The sequence below is a fragment of the Nansenia antarctica genome (genome assembly GCF_963989245.1).
Source record: "Nansenia antarctica genome assembly, chromosome: 12".
NCBI lineage: Eukaryota > Metazoa > Chordata > Actinopteri > Argentiniformes > Microstomatidae > Nansenia > Nansenia antarctica.
In genome coordinates, this window is record NC_137682.1 from 27,885,039 (window position 1) to 27,908,289 (window position 23,251).

The following is a 23,251-nucleotide window of genomic DNA, read 5'->3' on the forward strand; positions in this document are numbered from 1 at the left end:
ACTGTGGGCTGAGCGAAAGCCTGACTGAAATCTTTCAAACAGGTTGTTGTGTTTGAGGTGATCCTGGAGTTGGGAAGCAACTTCCTTCACTAGCACCTTGGACAGGAAGGCAAGGTTGGTGTATGACTTGAGCAGAGCAGTGGGAATGGGGTCCAGGGTGCAAGTGCATGATTTCATTCCTCTAAGGATTTCCATAATGTGGCTCTGTTGAACCTCTGTGAAACATGGGAGAGATGGCAAACTCCCAGGCGAGGGGTTGGTAGCAGAGGGAGACAGAGAGGAAGAGCTGGGCATCAGAGAGCGAATGTTGTTGACCTTGGATCTGAAAAAGTCAATGAAGCTGTTACATCGCTGCTCTGTAGCCTCAGTAGTGGGAGATGGTTGTGGCTTCAGGAGATGATTTATGGTAGAAAAAACTAGCTAGCTAGTTATAATAATAATAATAATAATAATAACTTGCATTTATATAGCACCTTTCAGGCAGTGGCGGGCGGTGCATTTCACACCTAGGCCTTCAGTGATGTCCGACACATTCCTACCTGAATTATTCTACCTCTTAATACCATCGTTATGACGCCATGGCTCTAGAAACTAGACAGAAACACAGTAAAACCGGGCGTTGCATCACCTTAACATAGTCAGACAAGTACAACAGAGTTATATTAATATTTCCGAAGCATTTTTAATCAATAAATCCGCATTTACAATGAAGAGTGTTAAACTAACATCTTTAAGATCGCTACATTACCCACGTCTGTCGTCTCGTCCACCATAATAGCGACAAAGGGTGCCTTTTTAATCTCCATTTTGATCTCTTCTCCCATCACTTAAGCAATAGCAAAAATCAGGTCGTTTTGTATGTTGCCTGACGTCCCAGTAAACACTTTGTTTGTGGACAGGTGGTAATGTAAATCTGGGTTGTTTTCAGCCAGAAAAGAAAAAAGCTCAACGTAGTTTCCTCTGTTTGTGGACTCGGTGCTTTCATCGTGTCCCCTAAATGAAAGTTATTGTTTACCCAAAAACAGGACACAATCGATCAGTATTATCGATCAGTCAACGAAAGCTTTCGTTGTGATGCTCCGTTTCCCTGCGCACTTTCAAAAGTTTCACATCTACCGGCATATACGCATCTCAATAGTGAATATCAATAGTACATATCAATAGTGCGTATCAATAGTGCGTATCCAATCAAAAGACGTGCTGGGTGCTGACATCATTGAGCCTTCCAGCAGGCGCCGTTGTTGCTTTTGCTCGCATCTACGTAGGTTTACTAGGAACGCCACAGGTTTTCTCGTTCCAACTTAAGTTACAGGTCGAATTCGCTGCACCATTTAACGTGCAGGCAGGCAGATTTTGGAGCCCCCTAGCAACACATTTTGATTGGATAAAAGCTCTAACATAAAGGCCAGCCCTCCAAATCTCAATCGGAGACTGGAAGCAGCGCAACCAAGAGGAAAGCTATGAAATGAAGAGAATAGACTATGGGGAATCATTAATACATATTTGTGGAAAAAATATTTTAAAATAAAATGTATATTCTGATGATGTTTAGGCCAGCAGAGAAGGCCTTGCTGGCCCTGACGGCACACCACTGCTTTCAGGGAACCCAAGGTCGCTTCGTTATCTAACCAGTAACCAGCTATACATTACCACTAACTCTAAACTAGCTTGCTAGCTAAAGTTACCTGAGGTAACTTACCTCTAAATATGGATCTGGCTGGGGCTAAGTTAATTTATTTGAGGAGGTAAACACACACTTTATTTGTTTTAAGCACTTTGTTTTAGATTTTTATTCTGGAAAACTATGTAAATTAACGCATATTTTAAGTAGATAATGTATCATTTGTATATTTAAACATACAAATTCAGAAAACAATAAATGTACCCATCCATGGGTTTGACCTTTCATCTGACTCCACCTCAGTGTCCTGCATTCGGGTCCACAAGTCCCCTGCCATATTTTGCTCCCCTTCACGTCAGTCGCGCATAGCTCGGGCTGTGCTTGCGATAGAGACATGAGCCAGGTTAGCTTTATGCGCCTGGGTCTCCTGAACACGTAGAGACCAACCCCGAGTCGATCAGAGCTTCCTACGCTGAGCTATGGTAACTTTCCCGCACCTACCGCACAATACCTCCGGAAAACCGCAAAAATTAGGCATTCATCGGTAGGGGGTAGGTGCGGTAAAGTTACCATAGCTCATCGTAGGAATCATTGATCGACTCGGGGTTGGTCTCTACGTGTTTAGGAGACTCAGGCGCATAAAGAACATGAAAAGCCTCATGTCTCTATCAAAACCACACCACAGCTAGGCGCGAATCATACGAAGGGGAGCAAGATATGGCAGGGGACTTTTCTAGGCAAAACTCCGGTTTTGAAAAAAGCACTCCGTACCTTTACGAGGTGATAACTACTAATAAGCTGCCAATCCAAAAGGTCTATCATATCAAAACATAATCTAGGGATGTATAGGAATAAGAAAATCACATCTAGGATTTGCCCAGAATTTGGTAATGAAATTTTCAATTTGGGGGTTTGGCCCAAGGACTATAGTAGCTAAACTCACCTCGCTAGTGGTAGCCGTCGGGGTGCTAGTGTCAGGCTGCCCACAGTCGCTAATGCTGGTGCTATGTCCATCGGGGTTGGGTGCAGCTGCACCTTTCGAGGATTTACCGGTAATCCACTTTCTTATATCCATCTTTATTCAAAAAGCTTTATCCATCAAAAAGCGCAGATTTCACTCAACTGCTCAGTGCTCGCCTCACACAACTGAAATGGCGGGAGCAGCAGCGTGCGTAACGTGCAACTTTCAACTTTCAACTTTCAAATGATTGGTTGTCACTAGAATCCCGTCCAACAAAATGAAAAACACACTACTGTTTCTCAATTTTAATGTCTTCATTTAACATAAAATATGAATAATTGTAAAAATATAAATATATTTCTTTATTTTTAATTTTATATCTGGCCGCCAGTTGGGGGGGCACCAGCACCCCTGAGGCCCGCCCATAGTGACGGGCCTGACACAGAGACTCCACCACTAACACAGACAGACAGAGACTCCACCACTAACACAGACAGACAGAGACTCCACCACTAACACAGACACACAGAGACTCCACCACTAACATAGACACACAGAGACTCCACCACTAACATAGACACACAGAGACTCCACCACTAACACAGACACACAGAGACTCCACCACTAACATAGACACACAGAGACTCCACCACCACTAACATAGACACACAGAGACTCCACCACTAACACAGACACACAGAGACTCCACCACTAACATAGACACACAGAGACTCCACCACCACTAACATAGACACACAGAGACTCCACCACTAACATAGACACACAGAGACTCCACCACTAACACAGACACACAGAGACTCCACCACTAACACAGACACACAGAGACTCCACCACTAACACAGACACACAGAGACTCCACCACTAACATAGACACACAGAGACTCCACCACTAACACAGACACACAGAGACTCCACCACTAACACAGACAGACACACAGAGACTCCACCACTAACACAGACAGACACACAGAGACTCCACCACTAACACAGACACACAGAGACTCCACCACCACTAACACAGACAGACAGAGACTCCACCACCACTAACACAGACAGACAGAGACTCCACCACTAACACAGACACACAGAGACTCCACCACTAACACAGACAGACACACAGAGACTCCACCACTAACACAGACAGACACACAGAGACTCCACCACTAACACAGACACACAGAGACTCCACCACCACTAACACAGACAGACAGAGACTCCACCACCACTAACACAGACAGACAGAGACTCCACCACTATCACAGACACACAGAGACTCCACCACTAACACAGACAGACAGAGACTCCACCACTAATATAGACACACAGAGACTCCACCACTAACACAGACACACAGAGACTCCACCACTAACACAGACAGACAGAGACTCCACCACTAACACAGACACACAGAGACTCCACCACTAACACAGACAGACAGAGACTCCACCACTAACATAGACAGACAGAGACTCCACCACTAACACAGACAGACAGAGACTCCACCACTAACACAGACAAACAGAGACTCCACCACCACTAACACAGACAGACAGAGACTTCACCACTAACACAGACACACAGAGACTCCACCACTAACACAGACACACAGAGACTCCACCACCACTAACACAGACACACAGAGACTCCACCACTAACACAGACAGACAGAGACTCCACCAGTAACACAGACAGACAGAGACTCCACCACTAACACAGACACACAGAGACTCCACTACTAACACAGACACACAGAGACTCCACCACCACTAACACAGACACACAGAGACTCCACCACTAACACAGACATACAGAGACTCCACCACTAACATAGACACACAGAGACTCCACCACTAACACAGACAGACAGAGACTCCACCACTAACACAGACACACAGAGACTCCACCACTAACACAGACACACAGAGACTCCACCACCACTAACACAGACAGACAGAGACTCCACCACTAACATAGACACACAGAGACTCCACCACTAACACAGACACACAGAGACTCCACCACTAACACAGACACACAGAGACTCCACCACTAACACAGACACACAGAGACTCCACCACCACTAACACAGACACACAGAGACTCCACCACTAACATAGACACACAGAGACTCCACCACTAACATAGACAGACAGAGACTCCACCACTAACACAGACAGACAGAGGCATTGACGTCATGCGAGTCACGTGTGCCAAGAGCACTGTGGTTAGCATTAGTATCTTTTTTGCCTTCATCCTGTGTACAAATAGCTGAAGCTGACGAGAGGTCAAAATGTTCAGTTCCAGACAAACATGGAACCCAGTGAGTCAGAATGAGAAGAGTGAGTCCCTAAATGAGAAGAGTGAGTCCCTGAATGTGTGCTGTGTCGTCCAGATAGGGAGGAGGATCTGGTTTGGCAGCAGCAGTGAGGACAACCAGGATTAAGAGAGTACAGACAAAAGGGACAGTGTGAGGACTGTGTCGTCCCCAGTGGACCAGCACAGTAGCACTGGCAGGGTAAACAGTTCAACTGCTTCAGTGGTGTGTTAGATATAATAGCCCAGAGCACTGTATTTGATTAAGAATAGACTAACTGAGAATTTGCAGTGAAATGAGATCTATAGTTTATGTGTTTATTTGGTTTGCTACAAAGTATTATCAAAGTTTAGTGCAAATCCAGCACATGCCATGCAGTTTCTGCACCATCTCTTGTGTGAAGAATAGTGGTAGCTGATAATAATAATAATAATAATAATAATAATAATAATAATAATAATAATACATTAGACTTATATAGCGCTTTTCTAGACACTCAAAGACGCTTAAGTTATGGGTACGCTTGTCACTGGTAGGGACTGAGGAGTTTGTCAGGATCAAGAGAAGATTATAACATTTGCTGAGTTGGTAGTAACATCTTAATCTACACAGTGTGTAATTGATTCCTATGCAAATCAAAGACCCTATAAAAACAAAGATAAATAAACTAAGATATTCATTCCAAAATTAAATGAACTATTGTTCTTGCATTAAGATGGAGTCAATTCAACTTACTGAGTGATTTGTTGATGACATTTTTGCATTTTAGCTCATTTTAAGAGTCATAGCAAAGGGTCTGAATACTTAATGGGGTATTTCTTGTATTTTCAATAATCCAGTACACAAGTGAGTCTATCTTGAAACCCGTTGGCGTTTGACACACATGTCAGTAGAAGTTATGATTTATGGTAATATGAACTTGTGGTAATAATATTAGTTTGCACTACTTCGCAACACACAGATAGTACAATATATTGTAGGTGTGTTCTATCCAGTGCAGTGTTATTTCATTTATATGTACATGTATGTGGAATGAAGCCCAACCTCAAGGTGATTATGTTTCGTAATGTAATTGCCTGTTAACAGCAATAAAGTAAAAAAAAAAGAAAAAGAAAAGTATACCATGTTAATCTTAAATATACTTTTTGGAAGTATACCTAAAATACGATTAAGCAGGATATTCAAGTAGATTCTAAATAAAGTAATTATAAGTATTTAGTGATCTTAAAACAGCCTGTTAATTACCAGAGAGGAGTGGGAATGTTGCTCATGGAATGGACAGAACAATCCTAGTCTAGGCCACTGTCATGCCAACCATACCAGGTCGTCATGCCAACCATACCAGGTCTTCACTGTCATGCCAACCATACCAGGTCGTCATGCCAACCATACCAGGTCTTCAAAATGTCTCAAAATGTCAAGATGCCAAGGTCCATCAGCCCTCTGCCAGAAGGTGGAACAACAAATACCCTGCGCAAAAAAACCTGTAGTTTGTAATAGTCTGTCAAAGTGTGATATACAGAATACTGTATGTGTTCTTGGTTTGCTTTGCTCTTTCCTATACAGGATTCCACTCACAGTGAAATATACAAATGATTTTCCCCACCTCCACCCTACGTCTCCAGGGATAGCTTTTACTCTTACATCCTGTTGACTCTGCCCAACAACTGGCTCTGCCCAACTCTAACATTGTGCATGGATCTATAAACACAATGAAATGAAAAAACAACATAATAGGCCATGGAGAGCTGTGTATACCACTCTACTTTATTGGCATCAACTCTTACATCTAGGCGTACCTCTTAGTCATTCATTTACTTCTACAGTCAGCAAAGTGCATAGATCAGCGGACAGTTACAGTATGTTTAGAGAAAGGTGGACAGGGCATGCAATGCTAACACAGTCATCCAGAACATGGTGCATGAAGGTCCTTCTCATGTGGACTGTGGCAGAGAGTCACTGGGTTGCATTCACACACAAAGATGGAACATATTTGCCATTATCAAGTTAGAGGCACAGCATTGATATGTTGCAGTTCATAACAGCCTTAACAAGCTGCGGTATAAAACTACCAATTTCAATTTGAAAACATGAAAAGTATGTTTAATATTTTAAATGCTTTACATAATGAATTTCTGTACAATAAGAAAAGCTGTGGAAAAACAACAACCTGATACCATTATGAAGCCATCCAAAACTAACAATGTTATATAAATTAAGTACAGCAATAGATTTCCTCTACTCTTAGTCCCCTACGCAATATAAACATCTGGTAACAGTTGCAGTCAGGAGTATGGGTGGGTCGTCCAGCATGAGCGGGTTTCAGCAGGGTCCTGGAGGCGGAGTGTGAGGCAGCGTTCCAAGTGAGCAGTATCCAAGGGGGCAATCTGAGGGGTCGCAGGGGGGTCAAGGTGGGACAGAACAGGGACTCTCCAGGCTGGAAGACAAAACACAAAGGTCATCCTCGCCCCTCTCCCAGTGGCTGAGCTTCCAGCAACCACTGTCCCCATGCCACCTTGAGTGCCCTTCCCTCCCCAGACCTTCTGTAGGTCTCTTAGCAGCAGATTTCTCTAATAGGTTGTGACAGGGTGTGTGGAACGGGGAGGGGAATGCAGCATTGCCATCGCATCAAAGCCTTGTCTACAGCTATTCCCTCTCCCAAACTCAAATATCATCTACAGACAGCTGAGCCTTTCCTACGCAGCAGAGAGGGGCGATGATTGCCGCTTTGAAGATAATGATTATCATTATTATTATCATCATCACTGCCACAGGAAAAGAAAGTAAAATTCATGAGATAGTGTTATTATAACCATACATTAGATCCTTTAGGCATTCTGCTCACTGAAACTGGTGACAGTTCCTGTTAAATAGCCCATGCATTTGAAAACACTATGTTAGCAATTTACACTCTTAGAGAAAATGTCTAGGGGTGCACCTTTGAGCTTCGACAGAGTCATTTATTGAGGGGGGGTTTTTGGAACCCTTTTCATCAAAGAGGTTTTTCATCAAAGAGGTTTTTCATCAAAGAGTTTTTTTGCTATCTGGAAACGTTTTGCTCATCTCATTCCACATGATGCGCTTGAAGTTTGAGTTAGGATGTCACATGAACACGAGCACAGATGTCATATAGTTAGAATCCAACAAGAACCAACATCATATGTACATTGCTTAGTGAAATAAGGCAACATAAAGAACACAAATTCACTATAACCAATAATTGCCTAACAAACTTGCTACATTGCTCCCTCCTGTTGAGGAATTGTGGGTAATTGTGAATTTCTGTTCTTTGTGTTGCATTATCTCGCTAACAAATGTACCTTTGATGCGGGTTCTTGTTGGATTCTAACTGTATTACTATCTATGCTCATGATAATGCATGCGTTTTGTTGGGTTGGTCCGGAACCCATTGGTGTGAAATGTGTGTAAGGGTCATTCACTGCTGAGGTACCTTGTAGTCTGCCAATGTGAAGTTGCCAGCAGTTCTCCTGAAGCCTGGCTTCTAACTAATACATAATTAAATATTTATAATATAAAACTATTTAAACAATGACATAAACCGTCTATGTAAAATAAAGAGGTTCTATTCCACGATTCATAAATGAATAAATACAATAAATACACTGAACCTTTATTAGTTTCCATATTGAACCATTGGTTCTAAGAGAGCAGAGCAGCCTTTGCATAGATCTCACACAGGGGTTAGCTGTCCTCTACTGGTTGATCTCACACAGGGGTTAGCTGTCCTCTACTGGTTGATCTCACACAGGGGTTAGCTGTCCTCTACTGGTTGATCTCACACAGGGGTTAGCTGTCCTCTACTGGTTGATCTCACACAGGGGTTAGCTGTCCTCTACTGGTTGGTCTCACACAGGGGTTAGCTGTCCTCTACTGGTTGATCTCACACAGGGGTTAGCTGTCCTCTACTGGTTGGTCTCACACAGGGGTTAGCTGTCCTCTACTGGTTGATCTCACACAGGGGTTAGCTGTCCTCTACTGGTTGGTCTCACACAGGGGTTAGCTGTCCTCTACTGGTCTCACACAGGGGTTAGCTGTCCTCTACTGGTTGGCAGATGAAGCTAGTGGGACTCATGTCTAATACACCTAAGCGCAAGACACTAAAGGGATTGTAGTCTTGGTACATCTGAATTATATATATATATATATATATATATATGCTATTTAGCTGACGCTTTTATTCAAAGCGACATATATTGCAGCGAGTGCAATGTACATTTTGCAGTATAATACTACGAGGTTGTTTAATAATGCTGTTATGTGAAGAAACATATTAATATAATAAGCATCAAAGAACCAGAGAGTAATTAATACGTTTGATTGAATACATGTCATCTTTCTAATTAATCTTAAAATGTGTAGTCAACAGCAAAAAGGCATAGCTCAGTTATACTACAGTCTGTGGTTATACTGGCCATAGTTCCACTACAATGATCTGCATGACCCTATACCTCTACCTGGTGGTAGGAGGAGACATGTCATGTAATAAAAGACTATTACCTGGGCAGTAGTTAATCACGTCTTAAACCTCTTCAAGGTGGAACTACTCGTCTTCTTCCTGATGGGAGAAAACCATAATAATAATAATCATGACAATGATTATGACAGGGGGAAGCAAAGAAAGACTGAAGGAGAAGAGAACCAAGAGATCACACTCATTACTGTCAATATAATAACAAATAATCATACTGTAGTTTAACTCCATACCAACTTAGTTTGTAAAAAAAAATAATGAAAAAAGAGGTTTGTTAAAAGAGAGCAGCCAGAACCAAGCCTTTCTCTCCACAACAATGATGTGTTATCTCTCTGGCACTGCCCGACTGAGCTAAAACAAGATTACTGATTTCATTAAGATAAGGCAAGTCATCAGTCACAGATACAAAAGATTCAGATTAATATTCAGCTGGCTAAATTGCTCAAATCCTTTTTTCCAAACGTGGAACAAGAGACTTTGCAGGCTGGTGTTTGCAAAGGCAGCTGTTCGCTGGTGATAAAGGGTGTGTTTGCTGTTGGTTGTACTACCTCTGCATCTGCAACTTCATCTTCTTCCTCCTTAGCACATTGATGAGAGACAAAACAAGGGGTTTTGGTAAAGGTAGGGGGGCAGCATAAGGGAAAGGGATATAGTTAGTGTAAAACTATGTATATGCTAATCCAGGAGAGGCACCAAGAAACCAGGTAGGAGAGACAGGCAGGGGAAGACACGTCACACTGGGCATAGCTCTACTGCTGGGGTCAAGGGAACCAGTTAGCCACAGGCTATCACTCCCTTAAGTGTTGTGCTGTGTCGAGACTAGTTTGGGCCTGTAAGCTAGGCTCTCTCTGAGACGGTGTCATATGACAAGAAACTGCAAGGCACTGCATACTTCACTAAATCATCTGACTATACTCCCTCTAGATGCATCTGCTGGACATAGTGCTGTGCTAATGCAACTGCATGTCGACATTAATGTAAACAGTCTTCACTCTATGACCCCGATCAAGAAAGCATGTCCTACTACTTGGTCTTGTGACCAATTTACTCCACAATGTTTGGTGACTACCTGTAACTGAAGACTCGCTCAGTGGATTTCCATGACCCTTTCACAAAGTATTTAAAGGCCAGGTCATTCTGTGCAATAAAGTATCTGACACTGCCAATATATTGGTGTGTATGGGCATTGCCCAATAACAAAAAACAGTCCATCATCTTCTCCAGTGATTGTCCTATCCACACTCAGTTTCAAGACTCCCCTCTGAAAAAAAAAGACCAGGCCAATGATTTTTTAAACATCCTGGGTGTCATTAAATTCTCTTCAAGAAGCTGGGATCCCTATGCAACATGATAAGAGCCAGTGTGCTCATGTGCATAGTCAATCTTGTCACCAAACAATGCTTTTCACCTGTTCTCAAGTCCAGACAGGAACTGTCATGATGCGGACTAGAATATCGAGGCAACCATATAAATAACAGGGCAGTGACATCATGTTACACTCCACCACACAACCACAAACAGTTAAGAATCCTGTCGCACATTTAACATAAAAGACTGCTGCATTCCACAGGAGAAGGTGTGGTGGTATCCTTGGGGAGAGAGGGTAGAGAACTTCACAAGCCCACACAGCATCTATATGTAGTCATGTCATGCATGATCAATTTACTCCACCTCATGAGGCCACACCATGCAACAGCCAGAATATACCTCTGTTACTTGGGCCTCTTCTTCTTCCTAAGGAAGAGGATATCGTGTTGTAAGTGTTTCAAATGTGGAAGAGGAAACGGAAGCAACAGAGATACAGTGCCCCTTGTTGAAGGAATGGCATGTCACAAAGAGACTACCAGAGGGAGAAGAGCCTAGTGTTATTTAATACTACCATTATAATATGAGTTTATCAGACAACGTTGTTGGACTCATTGTAGATGTTGTCTATCATGCTGCACACCATCAGGTATCTCTACTCATGCAGCACAGAGAGAGAGAGAGAAAGCGAGCGAGCGAGAGAGAGAGACAGAGAGTGTTTCCAATCAGAAGTAGAGAACACAAGACTCCAAATTACAACCACAGGAAACTACCTCACCTGTAGGAGGAGATGGAGGAGATGGAGAGTGACAGGAGGGGGAGGGAAGAGATAGAGATGGAGAAAGAGGAAAAGAGATAGAAAGCAATAGCTGTGAAGCGTGTATAAGAAAGACAGGCAGTGTTTGGAATGTTAGACACTGTGTGTGTGTGTGTGTGTGTGTGTGTGTGTGTGTGTGTGTGTGTGTGTGTGTGTGTGTGTGAGTGTGTGTGTGTGTGTGTGTGTGTGTGTGTGTATGTGTGTGTGTGCATGCGCGTGCATGTGTGTGTGTGTGTGTGTGTTGTGTTTAAAAGGGTGCTTGAGATTGCAAGTAACCAATAACAATCCATATCAGTATGACTGACAGTGCTGGTGTTCTCATGGTCTCTGTTCTAAAGGCAACCAGGACTACTGTGTTGCTCATCCAACTATGTGATTGAGATATCACTCTTTGGCACAATTTATGTTATAAAGGCCTCCAGCCTGTTGAGGTGCCTTCACTGAGACCCAAAAGTGGTAAAGGGAAAATGGAAGGAATACCAGATAGACTGAGAGAGTGGTGGAAGCAAGAAAAGCAGCATGAGAAAACCATAGAAGAAAGAGAGGAGGGTGGGCGATGGAAGATGAAAAGAAACACGCATGAATATACCTCAAGCTGTCGAAGCTCTTCTTCCTCCTAGAGGGGACAACAGATTGAGTGTCAGAGGTGGAGATGGAGGGCTGAGAGGACACCAGAAGCATGCACTAGGAAAAGTTGGGTGTTTGGAAAAATGGAATCTACAGGAGTAGGTGGCAGGAAGCAGCTACAGGATTGGGGAGAAACGAGGAACAGGAAGTTAAAATGAATGAGGGGGAAAGAAAGACAAGAGGCGGTTCGTAGGGATGCAAAAGCCTTCTGGGATCTCTGCAAAACAATCCCACACAGCTGGTGTCTAAGGGAACAACCGCAGAAATACATAGAGACACACAGCAAGTTACCTCCGACTCCAAATCCTCTTCCTCCTGGAAAAAACAAACCAAGAGATGGACAGAAAGGCAAGGGGGGGGGGGGGGGGGTCAAAGGTGTTAAAGTATGGTGTGGGACATCATTGCTGTGGCTTGAAAGAGAGACCCTATCTCACAATATTTGACATTCATGCATAGAGAAGAACCTGTGGTCTGATAACCTAAATTATCTTTAACTGACAGGGAGACATGTTACTCCTTTTCTTTAAATGTGGACCTACTTAACAGAGCAGAAGCTACACTCATTGGACACTTTATTAGGAACACCTGTACACCTTCACATTAATTCAGGTGGTGTAATGGTGTGGGGAATGTTTTCTTGGCACACTTTTGACCGTTTAATTATGGAGCTATTTTAGTGCCAGCAGAAATTGACTTGTATTTGACAGATTTAATTGAATATGAGCACAAATTGAATTGTATTTCACAGATCTGAATTGTATTTGACAGATTTAATTGAATCTGAGCACAAACTGAATTTTATTTGACAGATTGAATTGTATTCATTATTTTCATTCAGTTTTCAAATTCAGTTTCTCTAAATACAATTCGTTTTTTCTCAAAATACAATTCAGTTCTCAAAATACAATTCAGTTTTTCTCAAAATACAATTCAGTTTTAGAGGCACTCATCCGGGGACTCTGGGCTAGGTAGAATAATAGAGCACCGATTCTAACTCCCATCCCTCCCATCCGACGTCGTTATATGGAGAAAAGTAATGAAATAGGCAATGTGTGTCCTTGCAGTCTGCCTGAGGTGTTGTAGGGGGGTATTTAGTATAACAGGCTAATGGGTTTATTGTGAGTTTTCTTTGATTGTTTGTTTATTGCCTTGATCACCGTATTGAGAAGTCATATGGTTATGGGGGGTGATATTGCAAGGTAATTTAAGCACCTGCGCATCTTGCATGGCGGTAGTGGAGAGAGAGGGGAGCGATGTATTTTTGTTGACCGCATTATACGCATATTCTATAGGCTACGCATTGTTTGTTATTTTTCTGGTTTTGATCGCTTACGGATTATTTTTGTACGTCGCCAAGTTTGATTGTTCTATTCAATAAATGATCTCGCTACAGGTGTCATATAACCCTAACCCATATCCTGTCATATAAAAGTACCTTATTGAATCTCCAGGTAATGTATTTCTGACATCCATCCCTTTTGCTGTCGTTAAGATCAGGGATCTCAAGTCTCACGCATTGGGCGTAAGACACACGCGGCGTGTGAGCGTGTGAACGGGTTGAAATGCGTGAGCCCTGAGTTAAGATACTTTATTTTTCTGTTTGGTAGTCTGTCCAATGTGACACTTGCCCTCCTCCACCGGCCCTAGTTTTGGATCTAGCTTGCTGTTAATTATTTTCATGATAAATCCTAGCTAGCTAGCTATAACATCTTCATATACACCATACAGGCTAAATACTGATTAACAGTAATCACCCTAACCCTACTTTGGCAAATGCCCATTGAACAGATTTATTCATTATTCTATCTTAAGAAAACGAATGTAACACTCTCATCTGGGGATTTACACGGCAAATCAAATGAAGAACTACACATCCCTGATGACAGGGAGATGACATATGACTGCTCTGATGAATCAACCCCTATTTCATCAATTTTCTCTATATAACGACGCCGATCATTGATCGGCAACGACGCTATATAATAGTTTGCCTAAAGCGGGGTACACACATAAGGATTTTCTGGTTTGGCCCGATTTTCAGATGTCTGAAAACGACAGAAAACGCCCGATTATCAGATGGCTCTTAACATTTTCCTATAACAAAATCCTGTGGTGTGAGGTGTGTTAAGAGTCAATTCTCTTCAATTGTGCAATCAACTCTCCCGACAACCTGCTCGGAAAATGGGCGTGGCCGGCAATCGTAAATGTGAAATGTGTTCAATACTTACGACCAGAAATCATAGGGTTGCCAGATTGTTTGGTGGAATTAGCGGTTTTAGACTGTGGTTAGGGTGGAAAATGTCATTCCCATCTGGCAACCCTGCTCGCCAATCAAGAAGCGAGCTGACTTCTTCTTTTCGTTATTCGGCACTTTATTTGCCCTGTCGCACATGGTTGTCTCGTACAGGTCAGTCAGGGTACTACATTAGATAATAATAATAATAATAATAATAATAATAACTTTATTTGTATAGCGCTTTTCCTGCAAACGTTGCGGCTCAACGTGCTTTAATCATTATATAATCTTAATTTAATTATTTTGTCATTTAAAGGCAATATTAAAAGGATGGGTTCACGCGAGATTTCTGGCTTGGGGAACGAGACTCTAGAGAGTCTGGAATCTGTCGTTCCCCAAGCCCATTTTCCGAGCAGGTTGTCGGGAGAGTTGATTGCACAATTGAAGAGAATTGACTCTTAACACACCTCACACCACAGGATTTTGTTATAGGAAAATGTTAAGATCCATCTGATAATCGGGCGTTTTCTGTCGTTTTCAGACATCCGAAAATCGTCCTGAAAATCCTTATGTGTGTACCCCGCTTAACTGGCCATCGGATTTGGGCTCCTAATATCTAAAAAGCACTACGGTTTTCTTATTTTATCGGAATAAAGTAGCAAAGACCAGACATTTCCATTGACCGCCAGTCAAACTTCTACACTTCTATCACCCAAAAAGGGGCGTGGACATGACGGGAGAGCAAAGTACCCGGATGCGTTTCTCTTATGAATTCGGATGGGAGGGATTAGAATCGGTGCTCTATTATTCTACCTAACCCAGAGTCCCCGGATGAGTGCCTCTAAAACTGAATTGTATTTTGAGAAAAACTGAATTGTATTTTGAGAACTGAATTGTATTTTGAGAAAAAACGAATTGTATTTAGAGAAACTGAATTTGAAAACTGAATGAAAATAATGAAAACTGAATTGAATACAATTCAATCTGTCAAATACAATTCAGTTTGTGCTCAGATTCAATTCAATCTGTCAAATACAATTCAGATCTGTGAAATACAATTCAATTTGTGCTCATATTCAATTCAATCTGTCAAATACAATTCAATTTCTGCTGGCACTAAAATAGCTCCATAGATTCACAGCTTTAAAGTGCACCTGAAAAATCAGGAATTGCATGATGCAATCATGTCATCATGGACCAGTGTCTCAAAGGAATGTTTCCAACATATTATGGAATCAATGCCACAAAGAATTGAGGCTGTTTTGAGAGCAAAAGGAGACCCTACCTAGTATTAGTAGAGTGTTCCTAATAAAATGTTCAGTGAGTGTATAGGCACATATCCAAGAATGTAACCTATTAAACTTTTCTCCTGTGGAGGATCTATTTTTCATCAAATTACAAAAACAATACTTTTGGCTAAGATATCAAACATGCCATCTTAAACCATTTGTTTCAAGTATTAGAATTGAAATCCTTGGAAATATATGGCAAGTCCCTCCACAAGGGTCTGTGGAAAATGAGAAGGGGGGAAAAACCACAAGAGCAGAACTGACGGTGAAAGTCACTGGTTCTAGGAATGAAGAGGGTGTTTCAATACTGGATAGTGCACACAATCAGCTCCAACCAAAGAGAATATTGAGTATTAGTTGTCTGGACGTCAGACAGATACCACAATCACAAGGATGCAAACAGACTACACAAGAACACCCGGTGCACCCTTTATATTATTAAATGAGATTTGAAGACATAACACTATAGTTATGGTACATGGAATGGATTTAAAGAAGATCTACCTCAGAGACTGGTTGATCGTCTTCTCCCTAAAACAATGGATAGCAATGATTAGCTTTGGAGAAAATTATTATTGGGTTGCTGTAACTACATGCGGAAAAAAGTCACACATTTTTAAAATACAATACACAATACAATAACGTCAAAAGTACAGTCAGTAAATCTACAAAATGTTAAAGGTACAGCTACATTATTGATTGTTGGAAATGTTTGTTTGAACTAGTTCAATAACATCATATCAAATCTCTATATCGTATCAATAATGATCTTCTAGTGGTACTGAACAGAAGACAACTTCAGTCTTGAGACCCAGGCCTTTACACGCTTTGTTCCTCTTTATTGGCCTTGACTGATGTTCTCATTTTTCTGCTTTCTTTTTGTCTGTTTAATAGTTTCACCATTCTATTGTACTCGCTTCCGGTATTCACTTTTGAGGCATATCAGACACAACAGGGGTAGGAGACATTTAAACAGGGTGATATTTGACATTTGTAGACCAGTCTGCCTTTTTTCATTGGAAATATCTTCCAATGTCTTGAGAACAGTTGCCTTTATAGCCTTATGATTCTCTATACAGCTTTCAAGTCAGTATTCATTTATTAATCATTTAAGCTGCTGGTGAGTTGGGGAAACTGAGCAAGATGATCTAGTATGTTATGAAGCATAACATACTATGTATGCAGTATTAGCTGATGTAATGTTTTAGTACAGTGGCTAGCAGACATAACAAGGCATTGGTGGTGTTCATCATAGTGCACTGATTCTCAACCAGTGACTATGGCCAGGAAAACTTAGACCTGACATACAGATTTTACTTTAATATGGAAGTATTATGTTTAGATGTGATTGTTGACTTGTCTACAAGTTAATAATTTGCTCAATTCCAAACAGAGGTCAAATTAAGACACGGTATGTGGAACCATGTGCCAGCTCTACTGTGTCCATGCCTTTCTTAGTGGGGCAAATGGCACAATGCAGAGACCTGCGGCGCTGTTGTTATTAATAATAATGCCCTTTATACCAGGCATTACTTCTGTGAATACAGAGTGTTGCATGTTACCTTCACCTCTTCATCCTCTCCTTCTTCCTGTTTAACACAAGGGAGACAACAATGAGACATGACTCCATCAGTTACACTTCACTTCAATACTATTGATCAATTTAAACCACTTTACCTGGGCTTCCGCTGCACGGGCCTTCTGACAAAAAGGGGAGAAAAGATCAGGTGTCAGTGTCTTTAGAATAGTATCATGAGCTCAACAAGACACATGTATGGGAAACAGATAACCTCTCCTCACACACGGATGAGGCGCTTCTACGACCACAGATCAGGCACATTCAACGATAACATGGTGGGATTTTCAAAGGACCCTGAACAAAGACAGCATTGGACATATCAAGACCAGTAGTAGTCATCCGAACAACACAAAGACTGCAAATGAGGTCAGTTAAAACGTAAAGAAACAAATCCAAAACAGTTAACAGTTAAAACGACAGAACAGGGAGGTGGTGTTAAAGTCCAAACACATTCTAAGGGATAAATAGAAACGAAGAACAAGTCAATCGGAACAGTTAGGGTTGGTTAGTTAGTGATTCTCAAAGCGGGGTCCAGGTACCCCAGGGGTCCGCCAAGGCGCACCAGGGGGTCTGAAGCAAGATGAAGAAAAAGGATGGATGAAGAAAAAGAATTACTTTCGCTTGTATTTTACTCACTAAAAAGTAATATGTTTATTTTGTTACACCTTGTTTACTCCTCTTTGTGAACTATAGGCCTATGAATTAACGAGAAACGTTCTTTTATTCAAAATAGGGGTCCACAACCAGCATCCTTTTTCAGGTAGTTCAGGGAGTTCTTAGCATTAAAAAGTTTGAGAACCACTGTTAGTAAGTCCAGAGTTGAGGAGGAGACATGGACAACAGGAACTGAAGGGGAACAAAACCTTGGTGGAGGAAAAGGACAACATTAAAGGGATGGAGGAGAGGCTATGGGAGGACACAGAGCACAGGATTCTGGAAACCAATTACAGTGTCTTCTGTGTCTTCTGTGTCTTCTGTGTCTTCCTCTGTGTCTTTGACCGCCCCCTCCTCCTCCTCCTCGGGCACTTCCTCCGCCGCCTCTTCTTCTGCAGCCTCTGCTACCTCCTCCTCTCCTGCTCCTCCACTCTCCTCTACTTCTCCTCCTTCCTCAGCGGCTGCCTCCTCTGCTACCTCCTCCTCAACATGTGCATTTCCATTGCACTCCTCTACCGGAACATCTTTTCTCTGGAGTCAACACAACAACGTGCCATCAAGGAAGGAAGAAAAAACACTCTGTTGAAATAATAATGAGTCAGCTGTTGTAGACACACATCAAACACTGTGAGGGGAGCAGCTCCACTGCTGGAGACGTGTTCAAACACATCACAGAGTTAAGAACACGGGAAGGGAATGAATACATGGAGTTACACCCCTGGTACTGTGGAGGGAAATGAGAGAATGATGAATGGTGTAGTAGTGGAAGGAGGAAGATGGCATATTATCACACTACCAGGAGCCAGACATTGTCTACATCAGCGGAGCTAACAGTATCAATACAATAGCTTTTCAACTCTGTTGCAACTAAAATGGAAAAAAAAACTCTTAGTGTAACTCTTCCAGAAAACAGTACCCTCTAAAACGGTGGGGTTTTGAGAGGACGATCACATGTATCGGATGATCATATGAATCAGTAGCAATCAGGGAATGAGATCCCTAACGCTCTTTTGGTCCAGAAAAAGCACTTTCTAAAACGAGTGTCCTACCCCTTTTATAGGCTGAATTACACAGATATTGTCAAAAGACCTCTTCATCCCCACTACCCCCCTGTACAGTTGTTGTAAATAATAAATACAGTAATAATAATAATAAACACAAATTGTAAAAATACAATTAAAAAGTAATTATTCCTTCTTCTAGCATTGTGACTGCACCTAGCATAGATTTGTTTTTCCTTATGATGACTGATGTATAGATGATTCACTTACTTAGACAAATGTACTTGTTGTGAGTCCCTTTCGATAAAGGCGTCTGCTAAATGTCTAAAATGTAAATGTAAATAGCCAACGCTCAGTTTGTATATAAACATATTGTTACTGCCAGGGGTGTTCTAAGGGATATATTTCAAGATTTTTTTCATTTAACCTCATGTTAATGTGAGATGGAACATTGTTTAAACCAACTGGAATGTCTCACTCATCCATGCAAGGAAAGGTTTAGCTTCAGTAATGATTACTGTAGTGATTAATCAGAACAACTTGCCCTAGGAAATGAAGGCGACACAAGGGAAAGGGGTTAATGATGGTATGCTAGATGGGAGGAAACTGAGGAGAAATTGTTAAAGTGACGTGGAATGTAGTAGTAATGAGGAATGAGAGGAAGGAAGGATTTACTGGTGTGTCATCATCAAGGTGGTCCTCAGCAGAAGTCCTGTTCTCAAGGATGAGCTCCTTTTTGGTCTGTAGCGCCTCCTGAACCAAGAAAATTGTCTATTAACAGTCTTTTAACTCATGTATCGCTGCATCATAGATCATAGGAGGGAATTCAGGGCTGTTCACTATCAGCATACATATCAAATCATGTCCCTCTCACACAATTAGCCTCATGCTAACTCCAGCTTGCTTTCCATTCAGTGTACTGTGTCTTGCCTCAACACACTTAAGTACATTTAGGGAAAACGACCTGGGCATTGTATTAACGTTGGTTGTTGGTTGTATATTTATCATGAAAATGGTATGGTGCAGTAATGTCTAAATCCAAACATTATACGTAAGTAAAAGGATGTTGATTCGCTGTCTTGTGCCAAACTAAAAGAGACGACGAAAAATATCTGGGACAATGTTAAAACTAAATGTTGCACAGTAGAATGTAGTAACACCATCATACCATGTTGGTTTACTGTTGTCATTTGAGGGTAATCATCCAAGGTGGCTACATTGTTTATCATGAGTTGAAAATGAAAGTTTTCTTAACATCGACAGTTGACGGTCAGCATCAGACCATCTCACAGTTCAAAATAATAGTTTTTGAACTGTTGCCTATTAGCGGTTTTCTGTAAATATGGGGGGGGGGGGTTGAGGGTGGGGGTGATAGCGGAGTTTTTGATTGGCGGGTGTTTCGTCGACGAGGGGGGGTTGGTAGCAGAGTTTTTGAATAACGGGTATTTCGTTGACGGGGGGGGGGGGAGAGTTTTTGATTGACGGGTGGTGGTAACTTGCTCAAAATCGACGGCGTAAGTGTGGCCCCCCTCTAGCGGTTGTGGCCCTAAACATCCTGTTTGCCCTGCCTGCAACAGATTCAGATTCAGTAGGGTTCAACTTCAGAGAGAGACATTACAAACTGAGGTAGCAAAGACATTCTTGTACATTAAACTACAACAGATCTAACTTTTGTTGTGCCTAAGTATCCATTTGGTTAGGAAGTTCACGTACAAAATACATCAATATTGGACTCTTAACGAACCTCAATAAACAACATTTTCAACTGTGAGATGGTAAATGGACCGCACTTATATAGCGCTTTTATCCAAAGCGCTTTTCAATGGTCTCTCATTCACCTATTCACACACATTAACCCACAATGGCAGCAAGCTCCCATACAAGGCGCCGGCCCGCACGTTGGGAGCAATTTGCAGGCATGAAAACAGGTCGGGGTGAAAAAGGTGAGAAGGATATGAGACCCGGATCCTGCTAGGGCAGTCGGAGACTGAGAGCCAAAAAAGATTATTGGGGTACCAGAAAGAGACACATCATACCCCAAGGACCCCAATTGAAATAAGCCAGTGGCTTTCTTGGGTTTTTATCCTGTTAGTTGACCTTGTATGTAATATGTACTTTCATGTACCTACTTCTGCAAATCTTCTAATAAAGTTTTCAATCAATCAATCAAATACATGCGGGCTCACAAAAGCTCTCCCTCTCACTCTCCCTCACTCACACACACACTCCAATAGGCTACGAGACCAGTGGCGTCATTTCAGCAAAAGCCACGATATGGCATGGTACCGAATGGGGGGGTGGAGGTGGATTTTTTTCCTCCAAATCAGTTATGCAATAGTCAATTTTAGTGAGTTGTTTCTGTACAAAAACTATGAAAATATGAATGTATAATTAAGTGCAAATAAAGTATCTTTACATGTTCACATGTAAACATACACATATGTTGTATAAGAAACTAGACTGACAACTTCTCATGAAATGCGCAACAGTGCAGCTTTAATATAAGCTAGTACAGTGTTTCCCAAACTGTGGGGCGTGGGGGGTACTGCAGGGGGGGCGCGAAAAATAAATAAATAATAATAATATATATATATATTTGATGACGCCCTTAGTCTGTGTACTACGGTAGCAGTCGCACTGTTATTCTGTTCTTGTATGAAGGTACGTCCTAATGCTGAAGAGAATACAGAGTCTGCTTTACTTATTGTTCATACGCGATTCATGTGCACCCAAGCTCAACACATACAGTATATACCATATATCTGCCATATATCATACTTCCGTTATATATAGAAAAATATGATGATAAATACATATAAAACGGAGGTATGATATACTGTATATGGCAGTCTCACGCGCCTGTCACGTCTCCAGTACATTAGAACTTCGCATCCATATGACGGGATGTAAGGATCTTGTAACTTCGCAAACAATGGCAAAATTGAAATAGTTTACTATGTTCAACTGCCGCGGCGTTGCCTTTAATATACAAATATTGTATGACCCTCAGCCTGCTCACACAGCGCGGCTCCACGGTTCTTTGGTGGAAAGGCATTTTTAACGAACTCCCAGCGAAATCAAAACACGAAAATCTTCTGTCACTACCTTTTCCAGTTGAACATAGAGTAAACTATTTAAATGTTGCCATTGTTTGCGACGTTACAAGATCCTTATAGGTATCAAAGGATGCAAAGTTCTAATGTAGCTACTGGAGACGTGACACTGACAGGCGCCTGAGACTGCCATATATATCTGCCATATATCATACCTCAGTTTTATATGTATTCATCATCACATTTTTCAGGCATTTAGCTCGAACTATGTGTGAAAGGGGCTAACAGCTTGCAAAATAGGCTGACAACGCTAACGTTGGTAGTTATCTGTACTGTATCTGTAGGCCTACTGCACTTAGTAATGTTAGTACCAAATGTTAGTACCAAAGTTAGCCATCTATCGTTAGCTAGCCATTTGTATTTTGTTAACGTTACATTGATACATTCTTATCTCTGTATTTGCGACTTCAGTCCTTGTCTTCTCTCAGCATACAAAAACCTCGGCTGACGTTCTGTCACCAATTTCTTCACCAAGGAGTTTCACGCGCACATTACAGTTTCAGCCCTTCACGCCTGCGCACCTGTTCGCTACGTTCCTACTGCACTTAGTAATGTTAGTACCAAATGTTAGTACCAAAGTTAGCCATCTATCGTTAGCTAGCAATTTGTATTTTGTAAACGTTACATTCTTATCTCTGTATTTGCGACTTCAGTCCTTGTCTTCTCTCAGCATACAAAAACCTCGGCTGACGTTCTGTCACCAATTTCTTCACCAAGGACACATTACAGTTTCAGCCCTTCACGCCTGCGCACCTGTTCGCTACGTTGCTTCGCTTTTCTGTAGCCCTGGTAGGGCCATCAACGGCCCATCAAAATCTTATCGTTCGAACGTTCAACATGCGTTCCAGAGTCTAATGGGCCGCTCCGCCCCCCCCCCCAAAAAAAAAAAAAAAAACTCATCGGATCTATATGATTCAGGGAAGTCACCTATTTTGGATTCAAAACGGCTAAGGTGAGCGATTATCATGCCTGAATTTGGGGTTCAGTGTCTTACCCAAGGACACCTCGACACATGGACAGGAGGAGCCAGGGGATCGAACCACTGACCTTGCGATCATTAAACGCCGGCTCTACCTCCTGAGCCACAGCTGCCCCAGTCTGATCCAGACCATCAACTGCCAATGTTAAGAAAACTATAATTTTCAACCCAAGTGCAGCAAAGTTATGCAGCAACGTTAGATGATGAGCTTTGAATGACAACTTTAAGTCACTGTTGAAAAC

At 41.8% G+C, this 23,251-nt stretch overlaps 1 protein-coding gene across 1 annotated transcript in view; it reads right to left on the minus strand.

Annotated features, from left to right (window-relative positions):
• Window positions 1–6,790: 6,790 nt before the first annotated feature.
• Window positions 6,791–23,251, minus strand: part of LOC308169046 (adapter SH3BGRL-like) — a gene marked incomplete at its 5' end in the record, with an annotated part of 17,870 nt that continues 1,409 nt past the window's right edge. The window contains 9 exons of the mRNA XM_080543681.1: window positions 6,791–7,354; window positions 9,436–9,493; window positions 12,121–12,147; window positions 12,450–12,473; window positions 16,188–16,214; window positions 17,246–17,272; window positions 17,361–17,384; window positions 18,358–18,447; window positions 19,593–19,670. Of these exons, the coding sequence (XP_080399807.1) occupies window positions 9,479–9,493; window positions 12,121–12,147; window positions 12,450–12,473; window positions 16,188–16,214; window positions 17,246–17,272; window positions 17,361–17,384; window positions 18,358–18,447; window positions 19,593–19,670 (312 nt within the window). The 3' untranslated portion in view covers window positions 6,791–7,354; window positions 9,436–9,478. The remainder of the gene's footprint in view (window positions 7,355–9,435; window positions 9,494–12,120; window positions 12,148–12,449; window positions 12,474–16,187; window positions 16,215–17,245; window positions 17,273–17,360; window positions 17,385–18,357; window positions 18,448–19,592; window positions 19,671–23,251) is intronic.